This window comes from Megascapheus bottae, chromosome 14 (assembly GCF_031878675.1).
Source record: "Megascapheus bottae isolate mThoBot1 chromosome 14, mThoBot2.hap1, whole genome shotgun sequence".
Taxonomy (NCBI): Eukaryota; Metazoa; Chordata; class Mammalia; order Rodentia; family Geomyidae; genus Megascapheus; species Megascapheus bottae.
This window is the reverse complement of record NC_143522.1, coordinates 5,122,901-5,143,998: the sequence shown is the minus strand read 5'-3', so window position 1 is coordinate 5,143,998 and position 21,098 is coordinate 5,122,901. Positions and strand designations below refer to the sequence as shown.

Here is a 21,098-nt window from a genome sequence, read left to right as displayed (position 1 = left end):
CGCGCACACGCACACGCACACACGCACACACACACACACACACACACACACACGGAGCCAATCCAAGAATATATGCAACCACAACAAAAAGTAAAGTAACAATTTTATTTTTAAAAAATTACTTCAAAGTAATAAAATAAAATGACCCCCGGGAGTTGGGGGGGAGCCAAGTGCCAGCTGGTCACACCTGTAATCCTAGCTACTCGGGAGGCTGAGATCTGAAGATGGCAGTTCAAACCCAGCCCAGGCAAGAGGGTCTATGAGACTATTTTCTCCATTAACCACCAAGAAAAAGAGAAGCGGAGCTGTGGCTCAAGTGTTAGAGCACTAGTCTTGAGCAAAAAAGCTCAGAGACAGTGCCTAGGCCCTGAGTTCAAGCCTTAGGGTCAGCGCGTGCGCACACGCACACACGCACACACGCACACACGCACACACGCACACACGCACACACGCACACACACACATAATCCTAAATTAATCAAACAAAATGGGGAAAATGAAAACATGGGTGACACTGACCAAGAATCACTGTATTCATAACCTGACTTATGGAACTGTAACCCTTTGTACAATTACTTAATAATAATAATAAATCAAAATAAAAACATTCATAGAAATAAATAGCACCATATTCAGGAAGTGTTATTTCTGAGAAGAGAAGGAAGAAGAAAGGATTGAGGAAGAACAAATCTTCTACTACATCTGTAATATTTTATTTCTATAATAAATGAGAAATTAGTGTGAAAATAGCATTTGCTGGATCTGGAAGGTAGGAAGATGGGGTAGGGAACAGAAGTGACGACCAACACCAAGATTTCCCAGCTCAGCATCCTGTCCAGAACAGACACAAAGGTCCTGGTGGAAAGAGGCCTGAGTTCATTTCAAATGCAGCTTTCTCTGTCATTTTCTGGCTTTGGGTAGGTGTTTATGATGGAAATGCAGGGAAAACATTCTTGTTTCCACTGAAGCAAGCAAGCATCCTTTGGGCTAACTGGCAATCTGCTTGAGTAGAACTGAATTACAACTCCACTGTAACCCACCCACACCCTGGCTAGCTGGACCCCTGGAGACAGAGAGCTGTCCAACATGCCACACTTTTAAGAAACAATCTGGCTTAGAGCTAATAGCACCTGCTTTAGAGCCATTCAAGTTCAAATCCTGGGCTCTGGGTATTCCTCAGAGCTAAAGAGATATGCCCAACAGGCATAATGCCCTGGGTTCTATCCTTAGCACCAGGAAAGAAAAGTTTAAGCCTGGGGCTGGAAGTTTGGCCTACTGGTAGAGCGCTTGCCTAGCATGCACAAAGACCTGGGTTTGATTCCTCAGTACCACAAACAGAAAAAGCCAGAAGTGGCACTATGGCTCAAGTGATAGAGCTCTAGCCTTGAGAAAAGCCCAAATACAGTGTTCAGGCCCTGAGTTCAAGCCCCAGGACTGGCAAAAAAAAAAAAAAAAAAAAAAAGCTTAAGCCTATCTCTGCCTTGTATGCCTTGTATTACAGCTAAATGATCCTGGACAATTTCCCCAAACTTGTGGGGCCTCAGTTCCTTCTCCATGGAGTAGCTGGGTCTACTTCTTTGCTTTATAGAGAGGCTCCTTCATATGATTACTTAATAGCAGCATCTTTAAATTTTTTAAGCTAGTTTGAGTGAGAATCTTTTCAAAATGTACACTTCTTCCCTTTCTGAACAGTCAAGGGGATACAACGTACCTTTTCTTGACAACTCAGAGCTACAATTACCCACCAACCACCCACCACCCATTACTCCAATGACAATCACCAGAGGCCAAAGGTATGCCAAATCATTTCCCCTGAACAAACAGCCTTGACTCTCCTGCTAGGACAGGTTTTCCTAGGGCTCCAATCTCAGCAAGCTCTTCTCATTGCCAACACTTATTTATTGTCATTTTCCCTCTCTAAAGTCTGGTTTGTCTGCTTGCTTTTGTTTGCCATTTCTTATCTGTACTGCACTCAGAAACAGGATGACATAGCTCACAGGAAAAAGCTTACAGAATCTCAAGACTCTGGTGTGAATTTCCTGGGATCCTGAGTCCCTGGCCGGGGTGATGTCTTGCTGGCTTTAGTCAGGTCAGAACGGCTGCTGGATAGCTGCTCCACAGTTAGGGTTGCAGTGGTGGTAAGGGCTATCATACTACATAATATGGGATACATACTCAATGCTATAAGCATAGCTTCATGCCCACTCACTCCAGGCCCAACTTGCAGGGTAGCAAATTCTGCATCAAACCTGGGAAGACTACTCCCAGTAAATCCAGGTTCCCTTACACCTTAAAAGGCTACAGAAACACAGGGCTGCCTGCCCCACTATGCACACAGTTGGGTTAAATCTCTGAGAATCTTCCCACTCCTATACTGGGGCTTGAACTCGGGGCCTATGCTCTCACTTGGCTTCTTTTTTGCTCAAGGTTAGAACTATACCACTTAAGACACAGCTTCACTCCCAGCATTTCACTGGCTAATTGAAGGTAAGAACCTCATGAACTTTTCAGCCCAGGCTGCCTTCAAAGTGCAAACTTCAGATCTCAGCCTTCTGACTAGTAGTTAGTAGTTACAGGCGTGAGTCTCCAGCTCCCTGGCAACCTCTGAAAATCTTACGTCCTGACTACTTCCAGACAGAAACAAAACATGTGTGAGAAGCATAAAGTTTCTTTAATTCTTAAGGCCTTATCAAATATTTGCATTTTTGCTTATTTGACAAGTATTGGAAACCTGCCCTCTATCTATCGCATCTATTTATCTATCGTGTAGAGATAGAATTATAAATAGATAGATAAACAGGCACTGGGGACGCAGTAGCGAGTTGATGGATGGAGGCTACATCAATACTGGTTCCCTTTTCCTTTCAGTAAATACTGTGCTGTTGCTCAACTCTCTAGTGTATGTACACACACACACACACACACACACACACACACACACACACACACAGAGCCTAACAAATAAGGGAATAAAAGAGATGAGTTCTTCAGAGCAGCCAGTGCCCTGCAAAACCCATCTCTCTTCCTGGGATTCTGATATCACAGACTTCCATCTTCCTCTCATCTCAACTCAAACTCTAGCAGTGATTAGAGCAACTTCTAGGGCCCTCATTGCATACACAGACACCAGGGTACCTGCTAGAATCTTACTCAGGTTTTAAGTTTAGGCAGATCTGCTCAGCATGAAATAGAGAAGTGGCCTTTGGGTCCCTGAACTTACATCTGAGCTCCCTCCCAAAGCCCAGCCAAGAAAAGGCACCAAGCCCTTATCTCCCTCTTTGCACTCCCAGATGGGAACAGCCCACCCAGATGGGCTTGAACTGCAGCTAACGAGACTCTCTAGCCCTTGTTACTCTGAGAGTGAGGTGCCCTCAGAGGCTCAGCACGCCCTGCGTGTCATGCACTGTACTAATCTCCATGCTGTTCTCATACTCTTGCATGTGTATGCCCATACTGAGGCTTGAACTCAGGACCTGGGCACTGTCCCTGAGTTCTTTTGATCCACATGAACTACAGCTCCACTTGTGGAATTTTGCTGGTTACTTGAAGATAAGAATCTCACAGACTTTCCTACCCAGGCTGGGTTCAAACCAAGATCCTCAGATTCAGCCTTCTGAGAAGCCAGAATTACACGTGTGAGCCACTGGTGCCCAGCAAAACTTTCTTGAGTATAGTGGAACTTATGTGACTGTATGAAGCTTTCAAACCCATACACAATGCAAGACAATCTCACAAATGGTCTTGCCCAGACTAGCTCCAAACCACAATCCTCAGATCTCAGCCTTCCAAGTAGCTAGGATTATAGGAGTGAGTCATGGGCAGGTAACCCTGAGAGACTTCTAATCATAATGAACCCACACAGCTAAGGTAGCTAGGCCAGCCTGTATCTCCAGCCAGCCTCCATCCCAAGGAGCTGCCAGCCTCTCTAGACTGGGCCCTTGCTGATCACAGATTGGACACTGCCCAATTTTCTTTCTTCTGACTTCAGGTCACATCACAAACATGCTTGGGCTGCTCAGAGTTCTCTCTCTCCCTCTCTCTCTGTCTCTTTCTCTCTCTGTGTCTCTTTCTCTGTCTGTCTCTCTGTCTCTCTCTCTCTCTGTCTCTCTCTCTGTCTCTCTCACTTCCTATGAGGCCAGATTCTATCCAGCTTTGCCCCAACTGGCAGGCTCAGAAAGTTCCTTCATCGACAAGGAGAGCCTGGCTACTCAGCGAGTAACCAAGGGGAGGGGCCTGTCTGATGACCACTTCTCTGAGCCTCACCCTCAGCCCATCCCTCACTTCCTGAACCACACAGGGACCCCAGGAAACCGCTCACCACAAATTTTGACAGCAACACTTTAGATTACACCCTTTGGAGGCCCATAGTTCCAGCAGAGAAGGGAAGAGACTCATGTGATGAGCTGACGGGAAGCAGTTTGAAGCCTACAGGCCTGGTCCAAAGCTCTCACTGTGTTGTTCTGTTACTGAAATTCTCAGCCATGCACTGTAGTGGGCAGCTGCACTTGCAAGGCTGAAGCAGGAATATCATTTCAGGCCAAGAACAGGAAGCCAGTCGGGGCAAGCCAGCAAGACTCCATCTCAAAATTTAATTCTGCCAAGACACCAGTGGCTCATGCCTAGTTGCTACTCAGGAGGCTGAGATCTGAGGATTGAAATTCAAAGTTGGCTGGGGCAGGAAAACCCTGAGACTCATTTCTGCAATTAATCGGCAAAAAAAAAAAAAAAAAAAAGAAAGAAAAGAAAACAGAAGGGAAGTTGTGGCTCAAGTAGTAGAGGACTAGCCTTGAGCAGAAAAGCTCAGAAACAGCACCCAGTTCCTGAGTTCAAGGCCTGTAGCAACACAAAAATAATAATAATAATAATTAATCCTAATTAGGGGCTGGGAGTTTGGCCTAGTGGTTAAAGTGCTTGCCTAGCATGCATGAAGACCTGGGTTCGATTCCTCGATACCACATACATAGAAAAAAGCCGGAAGTGGTGCTGAGGCTCAAGTGGTAGAGCTCTAGCCTTGAGAAAGTCCAAGGACAGTGCTCAGGCCCTGAGCTAAAGCCCAGGACTGGCAAAAAAATAAATAAATAAATAAATAAATAAATAATCCTAATTAATTAATCAGGATCCCTGGTAAACCCTTATCAAAGACCTTTGCAGAGCTTCCTCCAGAGCCTCCATTGACCTCTTGCCAACTCTGCAGGCCCTCCTCATGTTCCTCACCTTTCTGTCCCCTCCCCTTCCAGTATAGCTGATCTAGAGGTTGAGGAGGGGTGGACAGCCTTCACAGTTGTGAGGCCAACTGGAAAGGCTGGGGAGGTGTGATTCATCAGCAGATTGTAAGCAGATGGGAATTCCAATGCAAGGGAGGGTCAATCAGGTTCCCTATTTTCATGAACTGCCCTGCTCCTGCTCCTACTCAATACTTAAAAAGTTTGAAATAGCCCACATGACCCCTGCAAAATTTGATTGGAGAAATAATTTACTGCACAGCTCTACACACATGATCTCATTGTTCACACTCGCAATGGCACATGCTGTAGTACAATGACTAACTCCATTGTACAGGTGAAAAGCACAGGCTCAAAACAACATGTCAAGACTACAGAGCTAGAAAGATGGCAAGTCAAGATTGGAGCCTGTGTATGTCCAACTCTAAACCCTGTTCCTAAGTGTTACCACAGTGGGATGCTGAAAGAAAGCAAATCAGAGCTGAAGGAAAAGGGCCTCTTCTAGACCTCAGTTCTAAAGTCCTGCCTGGAGGAAACCTTTTCTGGACACCCCATTCTAAACTAGCACCCCAACCCTCCCATGACAAGTTGCTTCTACTTTCCCCATCATAGCTTTCTGCAATCATAAATATGCTCACTGTTTCAATTATCTAACTCATTTATTATCAGCTTCCCCCATAAGATGTCTACTGTGCAGGGCAGTTGGAATGCTATATTTTGACCACTGCTAGGTCCCCAGAGCCCAAGAGTCACATATAATAATAGTAATAACTGCTGAGTGAATGGATATATGAGACCTGAGAGATAGAAATATGAAAGAGGAACAGAGGAGAGGGAAAGAGACAGAGTCTAGCAAAAGGAAATAAGGGCCTGTCACACATATAACCCAAGGTTCAGAGAACCTTGCTGCTGGCAGTAGTTATTTCCAGGTGCCCCAGTCCCAGTTTGAAGGGCGCCAGAAACTGAGGAAGAAAGGCAGCAAGGAGGGCAGGGAAGGTTGTAGTCATGGAAGAACAAAGGCCTATGGACATGCAGCTGGCCAAAGGGGCGGGGCAGGGCAGCAGCCTGAGCAGAGAAACAGTCTGGGCAGGCAGGGAAGAGGGAGGAGTCACTGAGGAGGGGCTGAAGACAGCACTCTGCAGCTGCAAAGGCAACACCCTCCCATCACCAGAACCCCCCTCCACCTCCAAAACAACACAAAATAGCTTCACAATTAATCCTCCAACACCAGGGCCTAGCCAGGGTTTGTGGCTACCTCCCAGCTTAGAGCCAAGAGCCTCCCTAAGTTCTGAGAATGGGATGGAGGAGGTGAGATGTATGGTATTGCTACAGACCCTTTCCCCCTCCAGTCCAGGCCATCTCGCAGGCTGTGGCCTTTGGCCTGCTTTGGTAAACACAGTGATCCTGGGATAGCAGTGGATTTGGTAAGGCCAATGTTTACTCTGGAGCTGAAAAAGGTCAGGCCAGAGAAGTAAACTCCCACCATTGCTCCTGATGTCTACCATCTTCTAGTGGCACACATGGGCCATATCCAGTTGTAAAGCTCTTGAAGAGACCCACCCACCCACTGGGATGCTTTTTTTTTCTTTTTTACTTTTATGGTTGTTTTTTTGTTTGGTTGGTTGGGTTTTTTTTTTGTTTGCTTTTTTTTTTGGTTTTGGGGGGTTTTGCTATAGGAGTTTACTGAGTATTTTGCTGAAAAGCAAGCAATCCTGCTTTATTCATGTAGAATTCAGAAAAGATATGTAGATTGAGGCAGATGAGGGTGGAAAAAGCCAGGACTAAATGTGAGGAAATCTGAGCCCTGGTCCTTATTTGGCCAATAGAGAGACCCAGGCTGAAATCATCTCACCTCTGGCTCTTCTGCTTTCCAGTGTAAATGGAGCAGGCTAATCTGAGCAGCCTTCCAATCTGGTGACTATCCATCTTTGATGCTATGTAGCAGATCCAGGCTAAAAGTCAGACAGCGATCCAGGCTAGACTCTCAGTCCACTGCCCTTTTTATTCATCCTGCTGCCACTTCTAATAACAAAAAATGGAAAAGCCACAAAGCATTTCTTAAACAAAACAATCCCTAGCAGCTGGGATTTGGCCTGGGGTTAACCAGTTCCAAGCCCCATTTCCAGGGACCCAAGGGATTGGCTGTCCAACCTTTCAGGAAGGGAGGGGACAGCAGAAGCAGCAAGAACGTTAATAGCAGGTGTACAAAGGGAAGCCACACCAGCTAAGGAGAGCGAGCCCACAGGTGAAGAATGACAGGGTCTTCTTGGTCCCTAGGTTTTCTGCTGAAGGTAGTGGGGATTCCGTGGTGCAGATTTCCAAGTCCCACAATGGAGAGGTTTGAAAGCATCTTCTTCGGGCACGCCAGGCCTTTCTGGGCTATCATTATTCTCCCTGCTTATTATTTCTTGAGCAAGCGCCTTGTGACTGGGCTGTGTGCAAAGGCATAACTGGGGAGACTCTCGGAACCCCCAGGCCAGGGTTCCCTGTTGTTAGGTGATGCAGTCCTGGTCGCCTGCTGGGGGCCTCAGAGCAACGGCCAGGCCAGGATCTGGGCCGATGGCTGAGGGAGTGACCTCCAGAATGAAACGCTAACCATGTCTTTGCCACTCATTCCTTCCCCTCCCGCCCCCCCAAAAAACCCACATCCGCCAGCCTCCCTTTTTATTTATCTGCGAAAAGTTGCTCCCCCAAAAGAAAAAGCTACCTAAACAACGTCTTGAAAAATCTCAAACATGAACTCCTTCTCCCCGGCTTCGCAAACCCAAGGGCTGAGAATCGGGTGCAAATAACCAAACCTGTGGATGGCAGGAGCGGGCAAGGACGCGGCAGTCCGTGGCAATCACACGGCCCGGTGCCTACAGCTCCGGGACACCCCGTTTCGGGCGCCCGCTCGCGACCGGCCAAGAGAAGCCGGGATTCCCAGGAGCTAGTGCCGTGCGCCTCTAACCCGGACGGGGCTGAGCGCCGCGGGGCCGCGGAGTCCTTCCCCGGGTCGGTGCGCGGCCCGAGGCGAGGAGCTAGTCCGCCGGTGCACCAGCTGGAGCGGGCGGGCGCAGCCCGGCGGGCTCCCTAGACTTCACACGGGCGGGCCAACCAGGGCACTCGCCCCTTCGGTTTCCGGGGAGGGGGCAATAAGGACGGGGCAGATCTCCCCCAAGGATCGACGAGCACTGCCACCCAGCCCGCAGCCAACGCCGCCCCGGCCCTCCCAGGTGGCTCCCAGTCCTCTGTCCCCGCCTGGGGGCTGCCCCGGAGGGCCTGGGAAGACGGGGGGCGGGGGGGACCCCGCGTGCCTCCAGGCAGCACCCCTGGGCCGACCGCACGTGAGTCCCGGGAGAGGGGAGAAGTGGGGGTCACTCACCGATCCGTGGCCTCCCCGCTGACTCCGGACCGGCGCGGCGCGCGGAGCTGCCGGGTGACGCGGCGACGCGGGCGCGCGTTTGAAAGTCGCTCTCGGAAGAGGCCGAGGCCGCCGGCTGCGCCCGCCCACTGCCCGTCGGGAGGCGGCCGGGGACGCGGCCCGCGCCCAGCGCGGCCCTCGGAACCCCGAGTGCGCGCCGCTTCCCAGCGCCCCGCAGGAAGTCGGGGCCAAGCGGTGCCTGAGCCTAGGCGGGCCGGAGGGAGGGAGGGAGGGAGGGAGAGAGAGAGAGAGGGAAGGAGGGCAGGAGCGAGGAGGGGCGGACCAGGAATTTTTCCAGTGGGCGGAGACTCGCGCTGGCGACTGGAATCCAGCCTTCGGCAGCTCCTCGGCCCGGGGGTGGGGTGGGGAGGGTGGGGGGCGGTTCGGGGCGCTGCGCAGGCCAAGCGGGGCGCAACGAGGCGGCCTCGGGTAATGGTTAACCCCCCAGCTGGGGCGAGCGCTGCCCCTCACCCGGGAGGCCTGGGCGGCCGCCCGCCCCTCCCGAGTTACCTAGACGCACGTGGTGGGGTCACCTTAGAGCCCTGGACCCGAGACCGTGGACGTCCCGGACACCCCGAGGGTGCGGACTGGGGGAGGGTCCGGGGTCGGGACTGGAGGTGGAGGTCCTGATCCACCCCCACCGCAGCCGGCCACCTCTGCCCGCGGGAGTCTCGAATTCCTCCCTGAAACCAGGCCCTTTACCGCCGTAACCCCAAACTGGAGAAGGTGACACCCGGGCGGGGGCGGGGTGGCCTCGGGGAGGAACTGTAGGTGAGAAAACAAGACGCCGTATCCTGGTGATTGAGGACCCCAGTTTTGCAGAAAAACAAAAACAAAGAGGCCTGTGTCTGCCGTGATCTTGACCGCAGGGAAAGGCACACACCTGGAAACCAGGGCGGACGGGGCGGGGGGCGGAGGCTCCCCCGTCTTTTACAAGGCGGCGGAGCGGGGCGGGGGGGGGGGGGGAGAACGGACGAGAAGAAATGGCTTTCAGGTGACTCTGAAACCCGATCCTGGAGAAAGGTAGGGTGCGCGTGGCCTGGGCCGCCCGGAGGGGACCCACATGCCTTGGGGGGCGGGGGAGGGAGGGTCTGTGCTGAGCCCCAGACTCCGGGCCGCCCCCGAGACAGCCCTGATTGCAGAAGGGCGCAGGGCACCGTGTGTAAACTTCCGCTAAGGCTCCCCTGACCGCATCTCCCAGCTGGAGGGGGAAAGAAGCCTCAGCTCATGGCAGCCTTCCTGGGGATATGCTATCCCCTCTCTTCCACTCCATCTCCTTGGTTTTGCCTTTTTCTCGGATCGTCTGAAACTTCCCAGACCCTTGCCTGATCCCAGAAATCCCCTGACCTAACTTGTGAGTTCAGCCCTCTCTCCTGGGCCAGAGCAAGTAACAGTATTAAAGACAGTAACAATAACTGTCCTTTCGTGTATGCATACTGTGGGTGGCTCTTGGGCTTTCAACCCCTCCCCATTTTCCAGGGAGAATTGTGAAGCTCAGAAAATGACATCATTATCCAAAGCACAGACCAACAAGAGCCTAGCTAGGTCTAACCTGGATTGAAGTTCTTACTGTTTGAGGGCTTTGAACAGTAGAAACAGACTGGGTCGTGAAAGCTGGTGAGTGATGATACACTTGGTAGTCATGACAGAGGAAGAACTGGACTTTTAACTACTACCTTCTCTGCTTTCTTTCTGAAACTGTTCAATCCAGTACTTGATTATGAGGTGTGGAATAATTTCTAATGGTTGTAATGTGGATCTCATATATAAATAAGATGACAGCAGAAGACTGAAAGAAGTAGTAAGAAAGCTACACTGAGGACAGATGAACCAGCCCAATCTGACAGCCAAGAATAAGAATGTTGTATCTTGGCATAGGTGGCTCGGGCTTGTAATCGTAGCCTTGAGAGGCTGAGAACTAGAGGATTGCAGCTCAGCTAGAGAAGTCCACTAGACTCCACCTCCAAAATAACCAGCCAGAAGCAAGACTGGAGGAACCCCAGTTGAAAAAGGTGGAGCCCTGAATCCAGACTCCAGTAACAAAGAGAGAATGAAAGAAAAACAGAGAGAAAGAAAGAAGAATCAATGCCAAAGATGGATGTGCCAAGCTTCAACTACTCCACAGCTCTGAGTCTCCTTCCTCTCGATTCTTGCTTAGGTAGCCTCACCCTGCTATTAAATCATTTATTATTATAATAATACCTTAAATCTCAGTAGTGCCTTTAATCTAAGATCTCCCAGTGTCCTAACAAATACAGATTAATTCATCTTCACATCACCCCCACTGAGATTGGAGAAATGAAGGTGTTCTCTACATTTTATGGGTGAGAAAAACAAAACAACCCCAACTTCTGGTGACTCACTGTGGGACTCAGCGGTAGTTTCTCATCTCTTCCCCTCCTCCCTCCTGGCTTTTCACTGCCAACACTTGCATGAAAATTTCAAATCCTAGAGACAAAGGCCATTGAATTTTCACAATAAAAGGACATTTCCAAACTGTCATTTCAGCTGCTCTATTGTGGCAGACCTCAGAAGAGGGAAGGGACATAAACAGCCCTGATCCCAGGGCTCTGTTCTCTGGCTCTAAGAAAGAGCTTCACTGAGATGGAGAAGTGAAATCCGAAGCATGGAAGAAATTCTCCTCAGTAGTGACTCTGAAAGCTTCCTAATCTCTCAAGTCTCATGGCCTCCACAGTTACAAGTTGAGTGTTAGCAGTGTTTCTTAGTGTTGGCTGGAGATGCAATTCAAAGGTAGAGTTTGCATAGCATGCACAATGCCCTGGGTTTGATTCCCAGCATTACAGCAGGAGGAAGAAGGAGGAGGAATGAGGAAAATGACTACATCCAACAAGAAGAGAGAGAAGAAAAACACCTAACCTAGACATCATCAAACATTAAAACTTTCATGTGTCAAAATACATCAAATAGCTGGGCATGGTGGCTCACACCTGTAATCCTAGCTACTCAGGAGACTGAGATCTGAGGATAGCGGTTCAAAGCCATTCCAGGCACTAAAGTCTGTGAGACTCTTCAATTAATTACTGGAAAATGGGAAGTGATACTGTGGCTCAAGGGGTAGTAGCCTTGAGCTGAAGAGCTCTCAAGCCCCATGTCCACACCCCCCCACACACACACAAAATCAGGTCCAGGTCACAAGTGGTTCACGCCTGTAATCCTAGCTACTCAGGAGGCTGAGATCTGAGGATCTCCATTCAAAGCCAGCCCAGGGTAGACGACTATGCTATTCTGCATGGGCTAAAAGCTATTGAATTGGTTTTCCTGGTACTGAGGATTGCATAAAGCAATGCTAAGTCTATATTAAGCTTGATCTCTTATCACACTACATGCCAGCCTGAATTGTAAATGTTACTCTCAATTTTAATGTATGTATAAATTTTTTTGAGACAAGGTCTCACCACATTACTTAGGCTTTTCTTAAATTCCTGGGTTTAAGCCATTCTCCTGTCTCTGCTGATTTGTACATTTTATTCGTGCTTTCTTCCTTTCTACCTAGCAGAAACCCGACCCTGATTTCAAACCCCAGCACCACCAAAAAGAAAAGAAACAACCTATGAGCCCTTCACCTAAGCCAGAGTTACCTGTACACAGAATGTGACAGAATCTTATGACCTTCTGTGGGCTGGACCCAATTCTTCACATTTCAGCAGCGCATACTACGAAGTTAAGAGAGTTACTATAAAGCAGCCTTAGATTGTTCAGTGATTCAAAGCCTTGTGCCTAGCCCCAGGCTTCCAGAAAACCCAAGGAAAAAGGAAGATTGGTAACTAACTCTGAGAGAGTCATGATCTTTAGAAGGTCCTCTTTTTGACGAAGTTTATTAATAGCTTCATCTGGACTTAAGTGCCAGAGATCTGACATCAGAATAGAGGAACACCATGTAGAGGAAGGAAAAAGACAGCTTCTCTTCTCCTCCCGGTTCAGCTGGAGTCACTGCAATGGAAGGCACCCCTGGAGGAAATGAGCTGTTTGTTTGAGTTTGTGTCTGCAACACAGCATTTGCCAATCACTTGTGGTTTTTCAAGAACCCAGGAGCCCCGTGTGAACCATTTCTGGAGATCACTTATGTTCACCTTCCTTATCAGTAGATTAAGGGGCCTCCCCAGCACTTACAACACCTGAGACAAGGAATTGGCACCAAAACCTCAGCCTTTCGTGCTTTGGGATTGCTCTACACACAACGCTGACTGCTCCTTCCTTCCCTGACTGCTGGCCTTGGGCTGTTTTTATACCTGCATTCCCATACACAGACAATCTTTACCCTGCTTTGTACTGAAGTAAAAGATTTTACTGAGTATGCATAGAAAGTACTGGGTGAAATGATGGTTTGGTTTCTTTGAGAACTTGATGATCAATATTATGGCCATTCTCTAGTTGAAGTTTTCAGATCTAGATGTCTGGAAGAACCACTGGAAAGTTTCTGATTCAGCTGATTTTATTCCCTTGGAGGTGAAGAGTATCCTAGGGCTTGAACCCAGGGCCTTATGCTTGCTGAGCAAGCTTTTGCTGGGCTAGCCTCAGACTTGGATCTCTCTAGCTCTGCCTCCTGAAGATTACAGGTGTGAGACACCTGACATGCTTGGTCCAGAGGTTGCATTCTTTCATGCTAGTCCTTGGACTTGAACTCTGGGCCTGAGCTTGGATTAAAGGTGTGTGAGACACTAGTGCCAGGCTAGAGATTGACTTCTTAATGGGCACCTGATCCAGATAAAAAGAGATTGATCAGTGGGGTGTTGGTGGTTCATGCCCATAATCCTAGCTATTCAGGAGACTAATGTTTGAGGACCACTGTTAGAAGCCAGTCCAGGCAGGAAAGTCCATGAGACTCTTATCTCTAATTAACCACCAAAAAACCAGAAATAGAGCCGTGGCTAAAAGTGGTAGAGCACTAGCCTTGAGCAAAGAGCTCAGAGAGAGCACCCATTCCCTGAATTCAAGCCCAAAGACCAACAACAACTAAAAGATGGATTCATTTCCCATAATATCTTTTCCCTTCTCTTCTTCTGAAATGCAGAAGACTCAAAAGAAAAAGAAAAAAAAATCCTCCTAATTCCTCTCAGGTTCCCAAGATAAAAGGCCTCTGTCTGTGAGGCCTCTGGATGTTGGAATGAGCTAGGTTATTATATTTAATTAGATGGAAGCTTCCACCTTAATTCGTATGAAACGCTTCATCTTCAACACCTTGGTGACAAGCAGACAGGGTTCATCTTCCAAGTACTATACTGTAACCCTCAGAAAACAAATTTAATGAGAGCTTAATTAGCAGGTAATTGCCCAGTTGCTTACAGATGGAGCCCTTCTCCTTCACTGTAATTGTGCTTGTTGTTTTCCTCTCAGGCAAAGGCCTGTGGCTTCCTAGCCTGGCTTCTGCCTTCCCAAAGAGGACAGGGCAGCTGAACCAGGAACCCAAGAGCTACTGCTCTACATACACTTTTCTTGGGTTCTGTGACAGACCATACGGAAAATATGGGTTGGTTATAGCTGGTTAAGGGCATCTGTGATCCAGTCCATAGTGTCCTGTCACCAGTAATTTCTCTATAAGAAATAAGGAGGGCGGGGAGTTTGGCCTAGTGGTTAAAGTGTTTGCCTAGCATGCACGAAGACCTGGGTTCGATTCCTCGGTGCCACATACATAGAAAAAAGCCAGAAGTGGTGCTGAGGCTCAAGTGGTAGAGTCTAGCCTTGGGAAAGTCCAAGGACAGTGCTCAGGCCCTGAGCTCAAGCCCAGGACTGGCAAAAAAAAAGAAATAAGGAAATGGGGGGGGGCTAGAGTTTGGCCTAGTGGTACAGTGATTGCCTAGCATGCACAAAGACCCTGGTTCTGTTCCTCTGTACCACATACATAGAAAAAGCCAGAAATGGTGACATGGCTCAAGTGATAGAGCTCTAGCCTTGAGAAAGCCCAAGGATAGTGTTCAGGCCCTGAGTTCAAGCCCAGGATTGGCAAGAACAAGAAAGAGAGAGAGAGACAGAGAGACAGAGAGAGAGAGAGAGAGAGAGAGAGAGAGAGAGAGAGAGAGAGAGAGAGAGAGAGAGAGAGAGAGAGAGAGAGAGAGAGAGAAGAGAGAGAGAGAGAGAGAGAGAGAGAGAGAGAGAGAGAGAGAGAGAGAGAGAGAGAGAGAGAGAGAGAGAGAGAGAGAGAGAGAGAGAGAGAGAGAGAGAGAAGAGGAAGGAACTGGCCCAAAGAGAGGGTTAATTCTTCCATTTGAGCAGTGACAGGGTCCCATTCTATTCTTGCCTGCCGGGCACTCTCATCAAAATCCCCAGTTCTGAGCAGGATATGATAGTGCTCTTCTGGAATCCCAGCATATTCCGAAGCCAGGGATAGGAAGAGCTCAAGTTCAAGAAAAGACTATGCTACATAGAAAATCTCTATCTCACAAATATCAAAACAAACACAAGAGTCTAATTCCTTCACTCACAGTTCTTCGCTGGAAGTTACCCTGGTCCATTCTCTTGGCCACTCCCCCATAAAAGCTGTTTTCTTCTTCAGTCTTCAATCTTCTTTTCTCCCATTCTTGAATTCTACCATCTTAAAAAAAAAAAAAAGTGGGGTTTTTTTGGTTGTTTTTTTAAGCCAGTGACTCATGTCTGTAATCCTAGCTACTCAGGTGCCTGAGATCTAAGGATTTCCATTCAAAGCCAGCTGAAGCTTTGAAAGTTCCTAACACTGTCATCTTCAATTAACCAGCAGAAAGCCCTAAGTAGAGCTTGCGGCTCAAATACTAGAATGCCAACTTTGAAGGGGGGAAGGGCGGGGTGGAGAATACGAGGCCCTAAGTTCAAGCCCCAGAATTAGCACAGAAAAAAAAAATTTTTTTTAAAGGAGAAAAAAAAAACTCGATCTCTCTTTTGGCTCACAGTATGTAGGGAGAAAAGGCTGACTTCATAACCCCTCATTCTGTGATCCAAATACCCCAATCTCAGGTGTGTGTATATCAGAGGCCTGCTAAGGAGATTCAAAGATAACACTGAGTCAGGAACTGAGTATCTTACAAGCATTCTCATTCCATCACTGCTACCATCCTCGGAGGCAGGTAATAGTTCTTTCTTACTTTACAGAAGAACCCAACAAGGCCTAGAGACATCAAGTCACATGGCCTAAGCCATATGGTCCTTAAGGATGAAGACAAGACCTAAACCTGGACGTCTCTGAACGTTAAACCCCTATCCTTAACCAACACCATAATACTACCAAAATATCCCATCCCAACTCCCAAAAGGCCCACTACCAGACCAGAGCAGAGGAAGCTGGAGCAATGTCAACAAGTCAAACCTAAGGGAACAGATGCCTCCTACTGTTCTGCCCAACCAATGAGGTTCAAATTACCTTAAAACTCTCCAGAAAGAGCCAGGCACTTGTGGCTCATGCCTGTAATCTTAGCTCTCAAAATGCTAAGGTCAGAGGATGAATGAAGTCAGCCGAGACAGGAAAGTCCATGAGGTCTTACCTCCAATTAACCACCAAGAAGCTAAGGGACAGCTCCCAGGCCCTGAGTTCCACAACAATTTCAAAAATTTGAAGAAAAAAAAAAAAAGCTCACCAAAAAGTCTATCATACTTGCCAGTGAGTAACAAACCTGTTCCAAGGACTGGTAAATGAGTGATAGAAAGAGAAGGAAGAACGTGTTCTGGGTCATAAAGCTGATTAGAGGGAGGAGAAAAAAATAAAAATAAAAAATAAAATTCTCTGAACACATGTGTCATGCTAGATGGCTATAAAAGGTGAAGAAGGGCCTGTGCCTGGCAACCAGGCTTTTAAACCCTAATCACAGCTCTGCTGCCTCCTAGTCCTGCTGCTAGAACCCAGAGAACATTCCGTCCTATCCTTCTGGGGAGTAAAGCTAAGGGTTACAAAGAGCTGCTGAACAGACTTGACCCACTGCCAGACACCAAGACTCCTACAGACCCGGAGGGGCCAGGGGGTCCGGAATTGTCCCCAGATCCTTCCTCAGCCCCAGACACCTGGCTAAGCCGCCTCTTCTCAGAGAGAACCTTGATGTTCCTATGACTACAGAGCTCCCCGCTCTTTCTCTTCTGTGCAGGATGGTAAGGCAGCTCTTTGAAAATATGCTGGGAGCTGGTGGCATACACTTGTAATCCTAGCTACTCAGGAGGCTGAGATCTGAGGATTACAGTTCAAAATGGTGGAGTGCTAGCCTTGAGAGAAAACTTCAGTGACAGCACGCAGGCCCTGAGTTCAAGCCAATGACCAACAAAAAAAAGAAAGCAAACAAGCAACCAAGCAAGCACACAGACTTTGGAGTCAACAAATGTGTGTGTGGTACTCAAGTTGAATTCAGTATCTGCTAGATACAGTCCCCTTTTATTTTATTTTATTTTATTTTATTTTATTTTTTGAAGGTCCTGGGGCTTGAATTCTGGGCCTGGACACTGTCCCTGAGCTTGTGTGCTCAAAGATAGCATCCTACCACTGAGCCACAGCTCCACTTGTAGCTTTTTTTTCTTCCCCCTCTCAGTCGTGGGGCTTGAACTCTGGGCCTGGGCACTGTCCCTGAGCTCTTCAACTCAAGGCTACCACCCTACTCCTTGAGCCACAGATCCACTTCCACTTTTCTAGTGGTTAATTGGAGATAAGAGTCTCATGAACTTTAATGCCCTGGCTGACTTTGAACCTTGATCCTCAGATCTCAGCCTCCTGAGAAGCTAGGGTCACAGGCATGAGCCACCAGTACCCATTTTATTTTTGAGCAAGTGTCTCACCAAGTTTCGTGGGCTGGGCTTGAACCTGGAATCCTCCCAACTTTGACTCAGCTCCAAACTAACAGGGATTACAGGCACAAGTCACCACACCCAGCCTAGCTCTGCTTCTTAGGCAATCCTTTTAACCACTGGGCCCCAAGATTTGAAACGAGAAAATATGTGCAAGGTATGGAGTATAGTTCTTAGCTCCCAGAGTTAGGAAATAATGTTACTTTCATTTCAACTTCTAAATGAAAGCTCCCAAGCCCCAACTCAGTATCCTAGTTCCTTTAATCCTTATCAAGAAGCCCTAGATGTCAGCTAATAGAACTATTCTTCTTCTGTGTAATTTTCAGATATATATACCTCCAAGAATGAGCTAATATATCAGTAAAGTGTTTAGTGTATGCCTGGGTTGTAGTAAATGCATAATAATTTTCTGTTGCTGTTTGTTCATCTGGGAAGATATTTATTAAGCAATTATACATTTGTTCACCCAGCCAGTCACTATTCATCCATGCAGAAGTCCCTTACTGAGTTTCCTGGTTGCTGGGAATTGTACATTTAGAACAAGGACAAGTCATGGCATTGACCTGAAAGAGAAGTAATATCAAATTAAAAACAGAGAGAGAAAGAGAGCGAGGGAGGAAAAGAGAGAAAGGAAGGAAGGAAGGGAGGGAGGGAGGGAGGAGCATTTGAGGACCTGGATTTTTCAAATAGTACTGTATGAATTATTTACTATCAAACCTGAAGAGACGCCATCTTAACGACTTAGAAAATGTCTATTCAAATAGTGTTTTGTCTTTCAAAGCATCAAGGATGTGCTCATCTCAAAGATCTTGTCATCACTCAAAGGCTTTAGAATTATAGCTTCGGTACTTATATATGTTGGGCTGTGTGTGTGTGTGTGTGTGTGTGTGTGTGTGTGTGTGTGAAAGAGAGAGAGAGAGAGCGCACTTATGCATGCGTATGCACACATGTACACATGAGCCCTGGAGCACATTAGCCTAGACACTTTAGCTTTTTTCACTCAAGGCTAGCACTCTACCACTTGGTTCATAGCTCTACTTCTGGCTTTTTTTTGTTTTGTTTTGTTTTGTTTTGTGGTCAGGTGGAGATAAGATTCTCACTGACTTTTTCCTCCCAGGCTGGCTTTGAACCACAATCTTCAGATCTCAGCTTCCAGAGTAGCTAGGATTACAGGGGTGAGCCATCAACACCTGGCTAAATGTGAGGCTTTTGAAAGATAAGGTAAGATGTTTGGGAAATAGCTGGATGCCATGCAGACTCAGATCTGGTAAAAAGAAAACAGAAAAGAAAAGAAAAGAAAGGAAAAGAAAAGAAAGGCTGCCTCCATCAGTGTTAAAACGGATCCAGAAGTTTGGCACCGGTGGCTCCCCCTGTAATCCTAGCTACTCAGGAGGCTGAGATCTGAGGGTTGCATTCAAAGCCAGCCCTGGCAGGAAAGTCTGTGAGACTCTTATCTCCAATTAACCACCAGAAAACCAGAAGTGCTGTAGTTCATGTGGTAGAGCAATAGCCTTAGGCTGAAGAACTCAGGGACAGTGGCCAGACACAGAGTTCAAGCCCATGACCAAAAAAGAATCCAGAAGCTGGTTGCTAGTGGCTTATGTCTATAAGCGTAGCTGCTCATAAGGATCGCAGTTCAAAGCCAGCCTGGGCAGGAAAGGCCATGAGACTCTTATTTCCATTCTACCACCAGAAATGGCACTGTGGTTGAAAGTGGTAGAGTACTAGCCTTAAGCAAAAGAGCTTAGGGACAGCATGCAGGCCCAAAGTTCAAGCCCCACAACTGACAAGAAAAAAAAGAGGGGAGAGGATGCAGAATGAAGAGGCTGAGTTGAGCTGAGGACATCAGTTCCTCCAACATGAGAGCCAGCTCTCCCCCCACCCACTGAAATAGCTGAATCACACACATGCTCTCTGCCCTCCCCATCTTCCTGTTCCTCCCCTTCTAGCGTCATTCTCTGCTATAAAAAAAAGTCCTTTGGTGAAAGGCCAGACGTCTTTACTATAGGAATGCAGCCATTGCCATCAGCCACTTGAATGAAATGCTTATCTCTCATCTAAAGAGAGCTAAATACAAACTCTTGCACACTGTGACACCCAGTCACTTTCCACCTTAAAGTCATGAATCAAATTCCAAATATTCAGTTAAGTGTGCTATATGCTCAGCATTGCACATGGGACACAAAAGCATCACACCCTCTCTTTGACATTGACCCTGTAGATTTTACCGTGAGCAGCAAAATCTTTAAAGGGCCCCTCTAGACAATGGAAGCAGATAGCTTCATAATTGGAACCAGAGGGCAGAGATTAGAGAGTTCACTGCTGGTTGACCAGGGAAGGCATAGGAGGTAGAGAGCTCTAAACAGTCTTAAGAGATGGGCAAGATTTGAGAAGCTGAAGAGGATAAGATATACCAAGAGCAGAAGACAGTGTCAGGAAGGCAAACCTATGATCAAGATTGGTCTCTGGAGCTGGATGTAATCCAGCCCTGTATTTCTAGCACTCAGAAGACCAAGGCAGGAAGATTAAGAGCTCAGGGCCAGGCTCAGCTATGTAGTGAATGCCTGTCTCCAAAAAGAAAAGGAAAGAAGCTTGGTGACTCATGCCTGTAATCCTAGCTACTCAGGAGGCTGAGATCTGAGGATCAGGGTTCAAAGCCAGCCCAGGTAAAAAAGGACCTGACACTCTTATCTCCAATTAACCTCTAGAAAACAGGAAGTGGGAGGTTAGCTCTAGGGTAGGGCCATAGCCTTGAGCTGAAGAGCTCAGGAATAGTGCCCAGGCCCAGAGTTCAAGCCCCATGACCTACAAAAAAAGAAAGAAAGAAGTGACTCACATCTGTAATCCTAGCTAACTGAGAGGCTGATAATGGGAGGATCAGAGATTGAGGGCAGCCCAGGAAGTAAAGCTCATAGGATCCCTTCTCCATTATTGCTGGTTGAGGCTAAGTTGGGAGGATGTAGGTACTAGACCAGTTTGGGGAAGAAAAGCCTGCAAGATTCTATTTCCACCGGGGAATCTTGATACATAGGCTCGGACATGTGATCCCAGCAACACTGGGAAGCCTGAAAGTAGGCAGACTGTGGCAGAGGCACTCCTTAAGAAGCAAGAGCCGGCCGGGAGTTTGGCCTAGTGGTTAAAGTGCTTGCCTAGCATGCACGAAGACCCGGGTTCGATTCCTTGGTACCACATATACAGAAAAAGCCAGAAGTGGTGCCGAGGCTCACGTGGTAGAGCTCTAGCCTTGAGAAAGCCAAGGACAGTGCTCAGGCCCTGAGCTCAAGCCCAGGACTGGCAAAAAAAAAAAAAAAAAAAAAAAAAAAAAAAGCAAGAGCCATGCCGGGCGCAGTGACTCATGCCTGTAATGCTAACTACTCAGGAGGCTGAAATCTGAGAATTGCAGTTCAAAGCCAGCCCAGGCACTAAAGACCATGAGACTCTTATCTCTAATTAATTACTAGAAAGTCAGAAGTGGTGCTGTGGTGCTGTGGTGCTGTGGTGCTGTGGGCAGTAGCCTTGAGCTGAAGAGCTCAGGGACAGCGCCCACAGTTCAAGCCTACGACCAACAAAAAAACAGAAACAAGGGTTCATCCAAGCCCCACCCTTGACAAAATCGTGGAATAGATTTGTGGATGGGCACCTGGGCAGAGCAGAATTGCTGCTGGAGAATAGCACTTGATTACAGGAATTGGGTGACCTCCAAAGTCAAGAAGAGCACAATT

At 47.7% G+C, this 21,098-nt stretch overlaps 1 protein-coding gene across 14 annotated transcripts in view; it reads right to left on the bottom strand.

Moving 5' to 3' along the window:
- The window catches only part of Plekhg3 (pleckstrin homology and RhoGEF domain containing G3), a 58,684-nt gene that overhangs the window by 31,196 nt on the left and 6,390 nt on the right, over positions 1-21,098 (bottom strand). For 8 of the 14 annotated variants that reach the window (XM_090344276.1, XM_090344275.1, XM_090344282.1 and 5 more), the window contains exon 2: positions 15,066-15,175. In XM_090344276.1, the coding sequence (XP_090200402.1) occupies positions 15,066-15,095 (30 nt within the window). In that variant the 5' untranslated portion in view covers positions 15,096-15,175. Of the gene's footprint in view, positions 1-7,074; positions 7,857-8,586; positions 8,780-15,065; positions 15,176-15,973; positions 16,029-16,094; positions 16,173-21,098 lie in introns of those variants that run through there. The other 6 variants (XM_090344277.1, XM_090344278.1, XM_090344281.1 and 3 more) reach the window with 6 other exon arrangements.